Source organism: Schistocerca americana, chromosome 1 (assembly GCF_021461395.2).
Source record: "Schistocerca americana isolate TAMUIC-IGC-003095 chromosome 1, iqSchAmer2.1, whole genome shotgun sequence".
Classification (NCBI taxonomy): Eukaryota; Metazoa; Arthropoda; class Insecta; order Orthoptera; family Acrididae; genus Schistocerca; species Schistocerca americana.
The window spans coordinates 817,705,210-817,724,148 of NC_060119.1; the positions used below are offsets into that span (position 1 = coordinate 817,705,210).

Genomic DNA, 18,939 nt, shown 5'->3' on the forward strand with positions numbered 1-18,939 from the left:
GTGGGAGGCCGGCCACCTTCAGAGGCCACAGTCATTGACGTCAGTGGCATGCTGCATCCCTCAGCATTGGGAGCCCCCGTGGCCCTTCACACTGCTCAGATCACTGCAGTGGCGAATGAAAATGGCTGTAGTAGAGTGTGACTCGCTGCTCTCAGGCAGCAGTCAGGTAGAGGCGTGCATGGTGGCGGCAACTCCAGCTAGAAACTCAGTGTCGATGCTAGCAGGCACGTATGGGAGGTTGGCAGGGCTGTGGCACTAAGTCCTGTGAAGGACGTAATGCTGGCAGCTGGCACACCCCAGTCTCAAACCAATGGTAGCTGCTGCCGCCAGTGCCCTGTCATCTCAATGTCCGGCATAGCTCTGGTGTCATGGTGTTGCTGGCTGCTGGTGACAAGAACTGATTCCCTGACTCAAAATTCTGGTTTTATATGGCTCAGGTGCACATTTGTTTCACTGAAATATGCCTAATCACTTCGCCCAGAACAGGAGACTTGCCCTGGTGCCTTGACATCACACCACTGGCCACACAGTGACTGTTGTATGGTACACTTTACTGCTGCACTTGGATGTCTTGGCTTTGCAATCCTCTTGTGTGTCTGTTATTGTGACCCAATTCTCACTACACTGGTGACCACTGACTCACAGCTGTTAACACAGTGCTTCACGGTGGCTTCCACAATACTTCTCATTACTTTTGCTAAAGACTTATAACTTTTGCTGAAAGACTGGATAGTGGCACTACAGTGCCCCCCTCCACAGAGAAGATCTGGTTCCTTGGGTCTTGCCCTGGCCCGGTTCTCTGTTGTAACTACCTGTACCCTAAATTTGTAAAACAAGTATATAGTACTAAATCAGCTACTCTTAATTACTTGAGGGTTCAGTCTATGGGAACTGATTTACCCATGACTTGAGTTCTTGCACAGCTCTGTACATATGAGTTAGGCAGAGAAAAATAAGAGTCATCACTGCACTAGGAATTGCGATACTCAAGGTCATGGTTACTAGATGTATACCATCCTGACACTGTTCTATGTACACAAATTATTTCTGTGCAGTGATCCACCCGTCCTGTGCTGCTATCATCCGACATGAATCATCCACGCTCAGTTCCCAAGTGTTGTTATGGAAGGTATGGTTTTGTTTGGAGAACATTTCTATAGAAGTTCATCTGGTCAATACTGCTGTGGCCATATTACAGCCAACAGAGTAACCCCCGCCACAGTATCTAGTAAATGAAACATGGGCCCTGCAATTACACACATAGTACAACTGATTAACCATTCACTACTTTGCAGTTCTAAACACCTTGCTTCCATGAGGTTCCCTCACTTACAGCAACAAGCAACCATCACTATGTCATCGTATACTGAGTATATCCTAGGTAAACTGGCTTTTGGAAGTATGGTTCAAACCTGATCACCTATTTTTGGCAACATTGTCCCTCCATTTTAATTTGAAGAGTGGCATGATGCACTGGCTCCCTTTCATTGTAATCTCACGAGTCTGTCATATGGCGACTATGCCATTCCGACATCTGTGGAGCTCACCTTTGGTTATCACCACGTGTCGATCCCTGTCTTCTGCTAACAGAAGCAGCCGTTCTTCTCTCCCTTGCACAAGTTTGCCACTTGTCCTTTACTTCACTGAGTAAGTGTGCATCATGTAACACCTAAACACCACATGCTTGTCTTTCACCAGCATCTTCGCTGATATGTACAACCGCACACTATCAGTTGTTACATCCACTGTAGCACTATGGTGGTAGAACAGACAGTTCTGGCTGCCTGGCTCCCCTATTAGCTGTAATTCTGGCAGTAAGTCTCCTTGAGCCTTCCTCAACTCTTTCAGATACTGTTCTGGTGACAGCAAGATGGGACTTCACTGCCCATGTGGCACTTGATGGACAGCTCCATGCAAATTCGGAACCCTCTCATGTATCTCACGTGCTATACCCTATTGACTGCAGTAGTTTCATCATTGTTAGTCTTGTATTTAGTACTTGCATCTGTGTTTGTTCCACTTTCAGATCCCGTTTCAGAGTATTTGCTGAGGCCCTGACATAATCCATGACTTCCTTAGTCATGTTTGGAAGCACGCATGTGTTGACCACAATCTAGATGAATTGCCACTCCACAAGTTAACTTTATTTGTTGCCACTAACCCCCTTGTGGCCTCTGCTGTTTCATTCAGTTAGCTTACTTGCATCTGCTGTCCTGAAGATGGTCTTCAGTGGTCTACTACCAGTGTCTCTTCTCCTCCCTCCCTCCCACCCCCTCCAATCTTCACTCTCCCGAATCTGTGCAGTACCACTCCAATCAACACCTGGATCTGATTCTTTAGTCATGTTTATGCCCCAATCAGTTTCCTGTGCTCCTTTAAACCTCTCTTGGTTTCCCATTACTAACTGCTAACTGTTGTATCCCTGAAGATACCTCCTCCATCCTCTTAAGTTCTTTCTGCAACTCCCATACAATAAACACTAAGCTGAATCACCCTCTGTGACTGGATAACACCATGTCTGGTTGCCTGGAGAAGTGAACTCCTTCATCCAGTTGATGATCTTGCAGTGTCCCACTTCGCTAGAGGTCAGAAATGACCTCTGTATACTCGCTTTAAACTCGCCAGTGAGTCCTGTACTGTCACCTCAGAACTTACTATCTCCGTGTGCCCATAGGTTCAATTCTTGAGTCTCCACAACAGCCCACTTGTCACCTGATTCCGTTGTTGGGTACAAGTGGGCTCATCTCACTCAGAAAGGAGAGTAAGTATATGATTTTGCAATGGTAGCCCCAGACTCGTGGCATTCCCGCTACATATGCAGTTGTTTTGAATGAAATTTCAGGCATTAAACTATAAATAACTATTAATTTATTTCACACAGTTGTGATATCAGCTTTATAGCCATTCTCAGGAGAAAGTTGAAAACCACAAAATGTCCAACCTGCCTAACTGAAAAAAGCAGTTGTATACCAAAATAACGACTTATCGATTAGCTCTTTTATTACATTTATATGGATAAAACATTTTTGACGACCATTGTGAATTTATTTTAATATTTGATATCTATTCAGAGAGTTTCTATTACATTGACGTATATTGTCCATGCAGGATATGGTGACCGATGCGCAGTGACCAATTTTCATCCAAAGCACTGGGTGAGTTCATTTGTTTGTTGAGAAAGGGAGCCCAATACCATTTTTGGCCGGTCAGTGACATGCTGTGATGACAGAATCGAGTCTTTCTGTAATGATTTTACAGAAACGATGTGGTAAAGAAGTCATTTTTGTGTTACTTGTGACTTTATGTGTCAGCTTCATGATGACATGACCATCATGTTGCTAATAGTTATAGTTATTGTGGTATTTGCACTGAAATAAGACACTATGCAAAATTCAAAATATTTTGCAACAAAAAATAGAAGTTGCTATGATTTTGCATTTTGTGCTTATTAAATAATACATTGCTGCGTATGAAATTAAGCTACCATATTGTATTTTGCCTTAGACTTGGGTGGGGGATTTTATCTGTCACCAATATCGAGAAAATTTATCCGATGTAGCACACTCGTTTGTGATCGCTGCCGCCAGTGATAAAGCCAGAATGAAATATACAAAACTTTTCTCATATTTCATAAATGGTTTGAAATATTGAAATGGAATTTTGCAAATGATAGCACACAAAGAGGAGAGTGTTTTGCCATATGGTTATTATGTGAAATTTCATTACCTATTGTGCTATTCTGCTAACTGCAGACTTTTTAGATGGAAGAATGTAATTTTCAAGGCCATCAATAGCTGGTGAAACAAGAAATTCTGTGGGTTTTGGAACAACATAAGTGAAGACATTACACATTTATTTTGTACTGAGGATGTGCTTTTTCATAATGTATTGACCTTACTTTTCATCAGTTCCTTACTTAATAAAATTAATGAACCACTGTTTCAGAATTCTTTCGTAATTGCATGTGCACAACATGATGGTGAGGTGACATTGTGTAAATTCTGCTATGTTTTGGCAAAAGAAGCAAATTTTAACATGGCTAGAAGATAAATGTAGGTTTTACTCAAAATTCGCCACTCGTGGCGTTTCTCTGTTAAGTTACAAATGGTTAACAAGCCAGGCAAAAATAAATCACATTTTTGGTTGCATTTTCAGTGGAATTCTTTTTAGATGCTAACTGAAACACTTGGACGGTAGATCTTTTTGAATGGTCACCATGCAAGTGTGGGCATATAGGTGCTCCACTTAATATGTACAAGAAATGGAGCATAGGCTTCAGTTTAGAACAGCACTTCCCCTATAGCACTCGACATTTTCCCTACAGCGCCTGCCAACAACTCCCACCATCATCTCTCTCCCCATGCATGCCCGGCCGTATGTGCATCTACTGGGTATGGTATTCTGCATGCGCTACACACAAATTCATGGCATTACCGAGTCTGTAACAACAGAACCACAAAACATGACATGAGGGTGAAATGCAATCTCTCAATGGTGATAAAATTATTGAAATAAATCACAAAATTGAATGATAAGCTACACGTCTTGCTGTTAGCCTTTAAATGCAAATGAATACAGAAATAGCACACTTTTTTGTCAGAGGGATATGACAGTGACATTGCACTGAGCCCAGTTTTTGTTTGATGCAGCACGTTTGTTTTCTCATGGTGAAGTTGGAATAAACAAGAATATAACTATTTTGTCTGCCTTGGATCAGATTCGTATGTTTTTCATCTGAAGTGAGAAACTTATTCCAGGTATTGCTCCTTCTCTAATGGAACACATTTGCAATAGGGTACTTTGCATCAGTTAGTTTTCTTCTTACACCCACCATAGTCCCATTAGACATAGCTTCATTAAAGGGCATATGATCCCAACAGTCAGTGCTACTTTACCGCACAAGATTGTGTACTCGCCTTCCATATTAACAATAAGTCACGACTAGCTTTACGCTCCTACATGCTTTTGTGAGAGAGGACGAGTCAATGAGTATGAAGCTACTCCAGCACCACAGTTCTTAGACTTGTCATATTTGCAGAACTCCATTGGGAATGAAGGAAGCCCATTAGTACTGATGTAACAGTGGCGCCTTGGTTTGTGAAATATGCAGCCCAAACATTAGGCTTGTGCTCGCTCTGTTTCTTATCTCAGCACTCTGCCCCTGGCAAAGTGGTACAACACTGCCAAAACTAGCATTTTTCTTTTCCACTCCTCTTGTATGGTAACCTGAGGATAGGGATACATATCAGCTCTCCTCCACCCAGAAGTCTACTGTCTTCGAACAGCATGTCTTAACATGCCCTAAAACAAACATATAACCTATGTTAATGTCCTAGACTATTCACAAAAGAAAAATATTCCAAAATCACACAATCACAATACATACCAGTTACTTCTGTAGCATCAGTGTGTACTGAGCATGAAGTATCTTAACCTCTTTCCTGTTGCTCATCCATCTATTTCCTCCTCTTTGCCTTTTTCCTTGCCATCACTAATACCTCTCATGGAATTGCCTGTGGCTCACCCTTGAATAGTCATAGACCCTCAACGTGCACAGTTGTTCTTGTCGGCAGCTGCAGTTTCACATTTACTGGTGATGTAGTTTCAGTTATTTGGTGTGTGGACAGGTGCCTTGTTAAAAACTTCTTAGTTTTTCCCTTCGGAGTATATGAGCTTGACAGCCTCACCCTCTGGTCTGTTCTATACTGAGGTAGGCCGGCCTCGGTGGTCTAGCGGTACTAGGTGCTCAGTCCGGAACCGCGCAACTGCTACGGTTGCAGGTTCGAATCCTGCCTTGGGCATGGATGTGTGTGATGTCCTTAGGTTAGTTAGGTTTAAGTAGTTCTAAGTTCTAGGGGACTGATGACCTCAGATGTTAAGTCCCATAGTGCTCAGAGCCATTTGAACCATTTTTGAAGCCTTAATGTCATTTCTCACAGTTTAACTGTATTGTTGCACATAATAGACATTATTTGTGGTATATCAATATTGACAACTGTTTCCCCTAGCTAGAATGCCTTCTCACTAAGTTCCACTCTGTGTCACTGAAGTTCAGTTATGGCACGATGCTGATGCAGAAAGTCTAACCTTAGGATCATGCGGTAGCCCTCATATGAGACACCACTTCCACACACTGCTTAAACTTGGTTGTCTCAAATGGAAAATTGATCACCACTGATCCCAGGGGCTATATGTGACTACCTCCTACTGCACACAAATTGTAACATGGTGGGTTTCAGTGCACCCTACCTCCTATCACTCTTGAGGCCACTGACACATGCTTCTCTGTGTCTAACAAAACTTTGTATTCCCTACCATATATCAAGCTTACTATAGCACATTCCATCTCTGAATTAGTTTTTACTGCATACATCTTTAATGGTAAGTGCTTCTGGTGACTCTGGGATTCCTTGAGTTCGATGGGCAGTTCATACCACACAGACCACCTCTCTGATCACCACTGTATCACTGCCTTTGGTCCATACCATCCCTACTGTTATTTCCACTAAACCACCTCAAGTCTATGCCATCTCTATTACCCTCTGTGGTTGGTAGCATTGTTTTTGCATATGACCTGCACGATTGCAGTTAAAATGTTATGTTCGATGCAAACACGCTTCTCTGATCCATTATACCTATAGCCACATGTTTCCTCATTCTCCAATGCTAACCTAACCACTGCATGGAGATCTTCAACACCCCAGTGTGCAGCCTCCTAGACATATCTGGATTCAAACTTCACAGAAAAGCATGCACATTTAATTTGCTAATCCTGTCTGTGAAATCTTCATCTGCTTCATTTTGCCTCTTGGAAACCGCTCTCAACTGCTCATGGAAAAACCGCACACTGTTCTGCTTCCTATAACTTTGCTCTAGCCCTTACTTGAATTGGTCAAAAGTCTGCACATTATAAAGTGCCACTGCACACCATGCAAACGACTTTGCCTCCCCTGTTCAATGTTAACTTGCTATGAATAACATTTTTTCATTAGACTGGCCCCCTTTGTTAGTTGGTGACCAGAGATCCTCCACAATGCCAACACATTCTCAGACATCCTACCACAGAAGGGAGAGACAAGGTTAGCAACTGCCATATCCACTCCTAGAGCCTGTGACCTTAACACCCCTATTTCCTGATTTGCTCTGCTAATTTATTGTCTGCAGCCACTTTAACTGCCCATAATTGAGCTACTTGATTCACCAATGACTTTATAGCCTACTCACTGGAGACACCCTGTGTCTTCCATTTTGCCACTGCCGCCTCCTTATTCATCTTTATAACTTTTGATAATAGGAATCATTGCTGACTGTCTCCTTGTTGCTTTTCTCATTGATGGTAATTGGTGCAGTCTTTTGCTTTACAGAACACTTCCTAAGAAGTATTTCTCTTTTCTTGATGTCAAAGGAATTATTCTAATGTTTTGTCGGACTAACTCATTTATCTGTTCATTATATGACAGACCGTCTTCTCTGTGACTTGAGTGAGGGTTCTGTTGTTATATCAAGGGTATGCCATATCTCCATTTGCATAGGTGGGAGGAACATTGCTAGAGTCAATGCGTTGATGTGAAGGGTCTACACAGGCAATCACAGGCAGTAGCACAAAAATCTGAAATTTTGACCATTTGAGATTATGAAGTGGAGTACTGAGAAATTGTGTTTTACTTCATGCCTTGCACATGTACGATGGTACAGTGAACTTGTGTAGTGGTTTGATATGATTTATGTAAAGTGTAATAACAGTAGGTATTCTTTATGCCATTTTCTATTATGTACACAATCTCATTTTCGGTTAATGTACATGCATTCTTTCCATTAAATATGCAACATATGGACATAATGGTAACTACATATACATGTCAGATCTTTTAAAGTTTTGATATGTGCTGAAGTACAGTGTGAATAATACATCATTTTATTATATAACTACCATATGCATAGTTTGATGTAAGTGCAGCTGCCTACGTACACTCTGTTTTTGTTGTTTCACAGTAATTCACATGTCATAAAAAAAATAAAGAAAAAAAAAACAACCTGGTTAACAGCCATACCACTCTGAATTAATACCTCACTAGAGAAGTTACTGCTTCAATTGTGTACCTTTGCTCACAACATCTCTTATGACACAGAGATTAGAATTATTGCAGGAATGCCACAATTTGATGCGTGAAGCAAGGGAAGATTGTCTTAACTGGGAAATCATAGTATGCATTAATGCAGACTTAACAGCAGTGTAGATGTACATCAAAAACTAAATACTGATTGCTAAAAAGACATCCTTCAGGAATGTTGTGATGGAGGTATTGTCATGTGAGGGATGTTAACATGCACTGCATTATGAACTGTGACATGTCTGCTACTGTTGTTCACAGGTGTGCGTTACAAGAACCCAGTGGTCAGTCATGTATATTTGTTGTTTGCCTGCAACACTACACAACCAACATACCTTCTTGGTTCCATACTGTCTCAATATGGTTTGAGGAATACTCTACATATACGAAGGTGCTTGTGTGGTCCTCCATGTAACTTGACATAAATTGTGTTGAGCACACCTACGATACCAATGAGTAAGACTGCACATCTTAGACCCAACTGTGATGAATTTTGTGATTTGTAGCAGCTTTTGAGCAGTTATATATCAGCAATCCCATCGTTAAAACAAAAGAGTGTGCTGCTAGAAAAGTGTCTGTAAGTCAGGCAAGTTAGTATATGTTCTATTACGAATTATGCAAGAAATTAGTACATCTTTGATCTGTTACAAGTGTAAAAGGAGAATTGACTTAAACCAGCAGAACTGATGACATACTTACCAGGTACACTATGTATGGTCCAACAACGACAAGGGCACCTGCTGCTACGTTGCCAACAGCAGTACCCGTCTGTCGCACACAAGTGGGAAATGCCTCCATGGCCTGCAGATAGCTCACATAGCTCTGCACTATGAGGCACAATCGTGCAGACATGGTCACACCTGAGCATATCCACGACAGTTCAGGCACTGCAACAGAGGACAAGGTGGACTGTAGCTAATGCAGTACCACACATGGAGTTCCTTACTTTATAACATGATTGACCCTGTGTTCCTATTGAGATGCATGGTGTAAACAGGAGAAGAGTGGATTCTCTCCTCCTGGGTATCATGACTACAGATGAAGCAGATAGCTCTTTGGCTAGATACTGAATGTCTGCCCATCCCATGAGTTGATAGCCAGTTATTTGGCTAATGGATATTTGCCCTAACATTGCCACATAGCATGTTGTAACTTGTAGGTCTGAGCAAGCCTGCAGAGATCAAGCATAAATGATCAGGCAGATATGGGTAAATTTGGGCATCATCATTCATAAGTGAAGCAAGTGAATAACGTATTGATCGATTGATTAGACTATTTGATTTGTTGCAAATTGCGATCACTTTCACTTGTTATTTGATGTTACTACCAAAACTAATTTGTTAATAGCAAGATAAATTACAAAAATGGTATTTGTGAATATATTGATATAAACAGTTACAATAGTAAGTTTGCTGTTTATATGTTATGCCAATTTTAAATTTACTGTGAGAGAGAAGGAAAGTAGGTAAGTACCAAAGGCTTAGCTTGTCTTTTATTCTTTTGTTTTGATTTGTTTTATTACACTGATCAACAAGTTGCTAGTTCATGGACATGATAATTAATATCATGAGAAGTCATCCATTTATCGAATTCTCAGTTTAATTAAACTTGTTTGGTGTGTGCACATGTTTTGTGAAATGTGGTTATAAAAACCATTTATACTAATAGAAAATACCCAACCTTACTTAAACCCAGTGAACTATTTTAGTAGGTCCTTCAGCTATGAAAAATCATTTGAAAATGAAACACACAGAAAAATTGCAAATAATTAATAAAGATACAGCCTTAGCCTTGCCTACATCATCTTTAGACATCTCTGGTACAAGTTTAACTTCACCATCAACAGAAAAGGAATTGATTATGTTGGAACTGTTTAACTATTGTAGAAAGGATTGAATTTACAAGACTCCTAGATCAAGCCTTACCCCACGATAACATTTCCCAAAAAATTGTTCGTGATATATACAACAGAATTTAGGAAAAAATCAAAACAAACATTTTAGTTGCTGTCATGTTTTCTGTGACTTCTGATATCTGGACCTGTTTGCATAACAACACCAGGTTCTCAAGTTTCAGAGCCCATTTGTTGCCTCTTGAATTTCAGCTGAGACACTGAGTCCTTACCATGAAGCCTTATCTAGGTGCTCACAGTGTAGAAAATATAGCACGGGAATGTAATACTACCACAGATTGCTGGGATATTGACTGAAGCAACATTCATGTCCTCCTCAGGGGACACCGCCTTAATGTAGCACTGTCCGTGCAGGCAAGGAGGTTTACATGCTCTGGATCTGGAGGGCTATGCCAGTGGTAGTGTAGCTACCAGCAGGGTCACCCTTGCCAGACAGGCTGAAGGGGAGGAGCCAGACCAAGTGTGTCCCACAACGACCTATCAAAACCTGTCTCCTATCCTTTTCCTATCCCTAGCCCATCTTTTTTCTTTTCCTTTCCATTTCCTCCCCACTTATTCGATGCTGGTGGTTAAACCACATATAGGGGTGCGGAGGAAATGCCAAGCCCATATGTTGAACATCTAGTAAATCGTCAGTACCTGGGCGATAAGGTGGCAGCCCCACCAAGGCAATCAGAAGTGGTGGGCCAATCACCAGCCCTTCTTAAATAACCTGATTACTGAAACCGAGATGAGAATGCAAAACCAGATGGGTAAACTGGTGACAACCTTTGACATGAAAAGGAAAAGGAAAATCAGCTTTTGGAATATAAAAACCTTGAGGGCAAGATCAGGGAAATGGATAACTAGAAGCTTGGTATCCGGGGATTGAGTGAAGTGAGGTGGTCAGAGTTTGATGAAATGCAGACATCGGAAGGTACTGCATTTTTATACTCAGGATGTGAAGAGGAAGAGGAACGCTGGGATGGAGATGGGCTATTGTTGACCAAGGCAGCAAAGAAGAGCCTTCTACGAGGGTCAGTCAAAAAGTAATGCCTCCTATTTTTTTTTCTACGTTTAATTGTCAGGAAATTTAAATGCAATTACATAGGTTGAAAACCACAACATTGAGGATCATTTTGTCATTTTTCAATGTAATCTCCGCCCATCTCTACAGTTTTGGTCCATCTTTGAACAAGGGCATGTATCCCAGCACGGTAAAAATCACAGCTCTGCTTCCTAAGCCATTGACGCACGGATGTTTTGACGGCCTCCTCATCTTCAAAATGAATCCCACGATGAGCTTCTTTTAGTGGCCCGAACAGATGGAAGTCTGATGGTGCCAGGTCAGGGCTGTATGGGGGATGAGGCAAAACTTCCCATCCAATTTTGACAATCTCGTCAGAGGTGTGACGACTGGTGTGTGGTCTTGCATTGTCATGCAAAAGAAGAACATCTGCCATTGATTTTGTTGGGCGAACTCGCTGAAGACGTGCTTTAAGTTTGTTGAGGGTTGTGACGTATTGAACAGAATTTATTGTGCATCCCTGCTCCAAAAAATCAACCAGAATCACACCCTCTGTATCCCAGAAAACTGTTGCCATAACTTTCCCTGCCGATCGCACAGTTTTGAATTTTTTCTTCCTCGGCGAGCTTGTGTGACGCCACTCCATTGACTGCCTCTTTGATTCGGGTTCAAAAAAATGCACCCATGTTTCGTCCCCGGCCACAATTTTTTTCAGAAACTCATCTCCCTCCAAACGGAAGCGCTGCAAGTGTTGGGAGGCTATTGTTTTCCTTGCCTCTTTATTCTGATCGGTTAACATTCTTGGAACCCACCGTGCACAAACTTTTGAGTACCCCAATTGTTCAATAATCGTGATCACACTGCCTTTACTAAGAGAAATAATGCGACACACTTCATCTGCAGTCACCCGACGGTCACCACGAATGATGTCATCAACTTGCTGAATGTTGTGTGGAGTCACTGCACTCACCGGCCTGCCGCTCCGCTTTTCGTCAGTCAACGGTGTTTGCCCTTCAGCTTCCTTACAACGACGAACCCATCGTCTAACAGTGCTGACATCCACTGTCACAACACCATACACCTTCTTCAGTCTTTCATGAATGCGTATGGGCGTTTCACCTTCTGCATTCAAGAATTCAATCACACAACGCTGTCTCAAACGAACATCGATGTCGGTCATCTTACAAACTTCTGCTGTGCTGCCACCTGTTGACACAGAAAGTTACTACTGCAGTGGATTGCAGAAGAAGGTTTGAGAAATGGCGCCAAATTCAAATTTTTCACTTAACTTAATTTCTTTAAGTAGAAAAAAAATGGGAGGCATTACTTTTTGACCGACCCTCGTAGAATGGAGACCTGTGTCCAGTAGGATCACGACTGCCAGATTTAAGATGATGGTTCGAAACGTGATGCTCATCCAGTGCTATGCCCCACAGACACACAGAGATTGAGAAGGAGTAGTAGTTCTAGTACCTAATATGAAAGACTGTAAGGAAATGAGCAAGAAAGAGATCCTCATTGATATGGGAGACATAAATGTCAAGGTGGGAGATAACAATGATGCTTGGAACAGATAATGGGGGTACATGGTTTGGGTGAAATGAATGATAATGGGGAAAGATTTAGTGACTTCTGCACAAGCCATGACCTTGTAATAAGAGGGAACTTGTTTCCTCGTCGGAGATGTCGTAAGATAACATTGTTATTCCCAGATCATGGTATAGAAAAGCAAATTGACCACATCACAGTGTCCAGGTAGTTCAGGAGGAACCTGAAGATGTGCAGAACAGAAGAGGAGCAGACGCAAGTAGTGACCACTATCATGTTACTGCCAGTTTCCAAATGAAGATTGTGGCTTCCAGAAAGAAATTTGAGCCAAGGAATAGAAGATTTGATGTAGGTAAACTTAAAGATCCACAGATAGCTGAGGGGTTCCAGCTGGAATTTCAGAATAGATTCCAGGTGCTGGAACTGGAAATGACTAAGGATAAGGACATAGAGGAAATGTGGCCAGAAGTTCAGAATACTTTTGTGCAAGCAAGTGAGAGACAACATGGCTATAAAAATCACCTGTGGAGAGATTGGATGTCCAAACATACCTGGAGGAAGATCACCCATAGAAAGGAGGACAAGGGAAGAGTAAACAAGCACAGGACCATGCAGCAAAAAGCACAGGCACAAGCTGATTATAGAGCAGCAGTTAAGGAAGTGAAAAGGAGTGTGAGAAGGGACCACAGAAGATGGATAGACCAACAGGCTGATAGAGCAGAACAGGCAGTGCAGAGGGGAGATGTGAGAGAACTATATGATATCACTAAGATGCTCTCAAAGAAAAGCTTCTGGACGAACCGACCAGTGAGGAATAAGAAAGGGGAGATACTAACTACACATGAAGAACAATCAGATGGGTGGAAGGAACACTTTAACAAAGTTCTAAATAGAGACCTCGGCTGTGAGGTAGAAGCACAAGAACAAACGGAATACAATGATCCTATTCCCAGCATTGGTGGAAATGCACCCATGAAAGCAGAAATTTGGATAGTGCTGAAGCAGATCAAGAATAGAAAGGCACCAGGACCAGATAATATAACATCTGGGTTGCTGAAAACAGAAATGGACACCACTGTCGAGTTATTGTACATCCTCTTAGAGAAGATATGGAGAGAGGAGAAACTGCCAACAGATTGGAAACGAGATATTATCATGAAAATACCCAAAAAAGGAGATGTTACTAACTGCAACAACTGGTGGGGTATTATTCTATTGTCAGTACCGAGTAAGGTACCTTCGAGGATCATTTTAAACTACATTGAGGATTTTGTGGAAGCACCACTGAGGAGAGAGCAGCTGGGTTTTAGAAAACATCGAAGCTGCGTGGACCTTTCAATACTCTCAGAATTATTCTGGAACAAAGTGCAGAGTGGCAACACACCCTCTACCTTATCTTCATTGACTTTGAAAAGGCTTTCAACTCTGTCAGTCGAAGAGTCATGTGGGATACACTTGCAAAATATGGCATTCCAACAAAGATTACTAACAACATCAAGGAAATGTATGAAGACTCTAAATGCCAAGGACTACATAATGGAGAACTAACAGAGCCTTTCCAAGTTAATTTGGGAGTACGACAAGGGTGTATTCTTTCACCAACACTATTTCTTTTGGTGTTGGACCATGTGATGAAGGGAGTGGTAGGGGATGGAAGAGTGGTGTGCAATGGGGAATGCGAGATAGACTTGAAGATCTAGATTTTGTAGACGACATGTGCTTAATGGCACAATGATATCAAGACACTGAAGAGAAACTGGCAAGGTTACAGCAAGAGACAGAAGTTGCAGGCCTCAAGATAAATGTTCGCAAAATGAAAGAAATGTGGATAAATTCAACCATAATGAATAAGCTGGCCATTAATGGAGATGACATAGAACAGGTCCAATTTTTCCTTCTCGGAAGTATAGTCATGACTACAGGAGGCGCTGAGGAGGACGTCTGTAGTCGCAAACGCAAAGCAAGTGGTGCATTTTTACAACTGCACCCTGTTTGGAGAAATAGGAACATCTCAAAGAAGACCAAACTCCGACTTTTCAATAGTAATGTGAAGACTGTTGTGTTGTATGGTTGCGAAACTTGGAAGGTGACTAACCACATCAAAAACCAACTCCAAGGTTTTATCAACTGCTGTCTCCAACATATTTTAAATGTGAGATGGCCAGATATAATGACAAATGAAGATCTTAGGAGGGAACCAAATCAGCAACCAATCAATATACAAATCAAGGAAAGAAAATGGATCTAGATTGGGCATACATTGAGGAAACCAGATGGAGCTGTTGAAAGGGTGGCGTCAGACTGGAACCCTCAAGGAGTTAGAAAACTTGGTCGTCCCAAACAGACCTGGAAAAGTACGATCGAGAGAGAAGCTGCAGAGGAAGGGAAAACCAGGAGTGAAGTGAAGAGACATACCAGGTGGAGGAATTTCTTTATGGCCCTATGTTCCAGATGGAACGACAGGAGCTAAGTCAAGTCAAGCAAGTCCACATACGTGTACTCATTCACAACAGTGGCACTAACATGGTGGCAGACTTTCAAGTGGCTGAATATAATTTTGCTAGCTGTTTTATCCATTCGCTACAGAAGGCTGTAACTGAGTCCAGCCTGAAGTGCCAGAAATGATTGCTACTGGAAGGGTTCTAGCAACACACTTGAATAATGAGAGCTTAACTCAATAAAAACTGTTGGTGACTCAAAAGGAGCTAAAGTTGCTGGAGCATCAGCTGGTTTAAGATACCAGCTTTGTTGTTGTATGTGTCTGATCATGATACACTTACTTATTTGATATCACATCAGTCATTTTTGATGGAGAAGTGTGTTAAATTTCCGAAGCCCTTTGAAGAAAGTACAAAAATAAGTTCTGATCTCTCTTGCATATCTGAAGTAATACCACACATTGTGACACTGAATAAGTTTTTAGATAAGGATGAAAAGGCAGAAAGGACCCCTGGCCTACCAGACATCAGATCCTTGTTGAAAGCTGCATTAGAAAGTCATCTCAGCTTATTAAATGATCTAGATTACTTGATTGCAATCTTCTGAGACCTGGGTTTCAAGATAGACTATCTGGGGATTGTTGAAACTGAAAAAGTTTGACAGAAGATGCTACTGGAAATTTCCAGCAGCAGTTCATCTCCAATGTCTGTTAAGAGGAGAGGAGACTGAGTCGACAGTGACTCACGGAGCTCATAGCACTTTTGTGATTGTGCTAAGATGTCAAATGAATATAGTAATAGCCTGTGCAATGATCAAGAAATGTGATTGCGAGGGAAATTTGCTATCACCTGAAGATGGTTTGATTTGTTCACAGTTGCAATCCTAGTACTGTACTTGGCATTTGGCAATGTTCGCTAGGCCTTTTCTTTCAGCACCTTGCAGCAGAATTTATCTTGAAGAATTATGAAGCTGGTCTTGTTTATGGAGGTGAGTGAAATTGCTTATTACCTCTTAAAGAAGAGAAATTGGTGTCTATTCACCATAATTTGCTTCTAGTTCAGTACAAGTACTACTTTATTTTTTTGTTAAAATGTAAAGAAAACAATGTTTTGATTTGGAGGTTTTGTGTTCTTCTTTGTATTTAGAATATTTTACACATAAATTAAATAAGCTGATTTTATGAATTTTTCATAGTTTATTGAAAGTCCAGTACCTGTGAGATATTGACCTTCTAACAAGTACCTGGCCAGATAGTAAAATTAGGGCGGATAGTGGATAGTTGCTGGATATCTGTTTCATCTGTAATCAGGATGGCAATCCTATTTCCAAATCACACGAGTGTCTCCTCTAAAGGTCTTTTAGATGGCCGGCCGGGGTGGCCAAGCGGTTCTAGGTGCTACAGCCTGGAATCGCGCAACTGCTACGGTCGCAGGTTCGAATCCTGCCTCGGGCATGGATGTGTGTGATGTCCTTAGGTTAGTTAGGTTTAAGTAGTTCTAAGTTCTAGGGGACTGATGACCTCAGCAGTTCAGTCCCATAGTGCTCAGAGCCATCTTTTAGATGAAAACAAGTTCTATTGTAAAGGAATGTAATCTGAGGATGGGAGTCAGACCAGGGTAGGTCCACCGTGGGATGTGACAGACCTATGGGATTTTGAGAAACACATATTTTCTCTCTTGGAAGAAACGAGGACAGATGAAGTGTATAACTGCTAAAACTGTTCAGCTGCTTCAGAAACATAGATATTTAGGTACTATGATATATGGGGAGTAACTGGGAATGAGATGTAGTGTAGGTAATACTTTAGTTTATCAATACAAGGAGAAGTCACAATGATTTAATCATCAACTTGAAAACGTAAAGATAGATACCTAATTTTTTGTTGTTTGCTGGTATGTGTCTGCAGTCTTGATACACATTGAACTCTCCATGGCACAGTACCACTGGTAGTACCCTCAAGGCTCACTTTGTGCAGAACAAATTTAGATTGGCCACTCACCAACCAACACTGCAAACAAAATGGTGTGTCAAAGTACACCTGGTCAGAGTACTGTAAGATGGCACCATGTTTTCGGGACACCACAGTGATCTGTGTATTCTAATTGCCTGAATAATTCAGTCCAGAACACAAATTTATTTGTTTTCAATGATAGGTTTCAGCCCTTAGGCCATCTTTAGATCCAAAAACTCATCACAGCAACTGTTGCGTGTTGTTGACTCTCTGTAGTCAAAAGTATTAGGTACTGTACAGAGACAGACAGACTGTTTTATGAAGATAGACAGTATATTGTAGCTTCGATGGTGATGGAAGGTATTGGGAATGTCAGCTGATAGAGTTCATGGAGAAAAATAAATATTATATTCCTCACTTTTTCTTTATTTTCCCCATTGACTGTCTTAATTGATTTCAAATTTACATGAGTTTCATTTCTGAGTCAAATGGCTACCATCTTCAGGCACCGCAGAAGGATGCAGGAATGTATCTAAATCTGCAGTCTATGTCATCTTTAGACAGAGTACATGACAAAACCATTTTACTTGTATTGACATAAACCTGCAGACTCCTAATTTACAGTATCCCGTCACCGGTGTAATCAGTGCTCTAGAAACAGGTTTTTCTAATCCTGTTACCACTCTTTAATGTCTGCAACTTTAATTCTTTTATATAGTTATTCTGTACGTTCATTAAATCCTATTCTTTGCGCTGTTGTGCTGTTTGAGCTCTTGGTGTTCATATAATGCTTCTTCTTCTTCTTTTTTTTCATTAATTTTATTGTATGGGGAACCAGAATTTCTTTTAGTCACACGTACTTCTACAATTTTGCTTTTCTTCTCTGGTTATTCCTTTGCCACCTTTTATGTTGTTAATTTGGGAAAAAGAATTTGGCAATGGGATGTACCTTAAGGACCTACATATTTCCAGTGACATAGTATGTGTGCCTCTGGTGCTGGTAACATTAACCTAATGGATGAATTTACTAATGCAAGGTTGAAAGTAGGCTTGAAAGAAATGAGTTTGAAAGTGATTTGGAAGTCAATTATACACTAAAATGATGTATAAGAAGAAAATATTAAAATTAACAATGAAGTTATAGAAACAGTTGATGAATATTGATTTTAGAGCAGTTGAGGACAACTGAATGACAAAAATTTCAAAATTGGCTCTTGATCAGATTTTCATAAATGTAGATAAGCAGCACTACTCAGCTGAAATCATTAACAAAATTACAGTGACCATGAAGTCCAGATGCTAACACTGAGTTTAAACAGCAAAATGCAAAGTCCTGTAAAAACTGCAACACAAAGGCAATTGAATGATGAAAATATAGGGCTTTTTAATCATCTTTTAAGCACTGAGAACTGGTTAGAGAGAGAAGACAAGTATGTTGAGAGTATGTTTAATTCCTTTCATAAAACATTTTTCCAATATCTGCTTACTGAATTTCCATTGAAGTCAAGGATAATTGGAAATAAATGTACAAATTCATGGGTGACACTAGGGATAAAAATCTCTGGTCCAAAGAAGCACTGCCTGAAGAACCACATGAAAAACTAGGAAGTTGATGATAAGCTTAGAACATACTGTAAGTTTACTGTACTGTCAACAAAAAAGTAATTAAACAAGCAAAAAATTCTGTAATCATAAAGTAATAAAATAATCTAACAATAAAATGAAAGACTTTTGGAAAGTTGTGAAAAATGAAACAAACATGCAACATGCTGCAAAAAAACTCTAAATCTAAACGATGAGTTGACATCAGGACCAGAAAAAATAGTAAATGCTTTTAATGACTATTTTAGCAAAATAGTTGGAAACCTGATGATGATGAACTGCCATAGAGCCAGTACTCAACATCCAACAAATGCGGAAGCCATAAAAGCATCAATGATTCCACACAAAGCTTCTGACACTGAAGTGCTCA

General features: G+C 40.7%; 2 protein-coding genes across 2 annotated transcripts in view; one reads left to right on the top strand and one right to left on the bottom strand.

Annotated features, from left to right (window-relative positions):
- The window catches only part of LOC124612975 (ribonuclease H1-like), a 152,247-nt gene extending 149,014 nt beyond the window's left edge, over positions 1–3,233 (top strand). The window contains exon 8 of the transcript XR_006979588.1: positions 3,109–3,233. The gene's annotated coding sequence lies outside the window, so the exon portion shown is untranslated. The remainder of the gene's footprint in view (positions 1–3,108) is intronic.
- The window catches only part of LOC124594418 (solute carrier family 22 member 7-like), a 148,588-nt gene that overhangs the window by 3,234 nt on the left and 126,415 nt on the right, over positions 1–18,939 (bottom strand). The window contains exon 8 of the mRNA XM_047132792.1: positions 8,811–8,998. Coding sequence (XP_046988748.1) covers positions 8,811–8,998 — 188 coding nt within the window. The remainder of the gene's footprint in view (positions 1–8,810; positions 8,999–18,939) is intronic.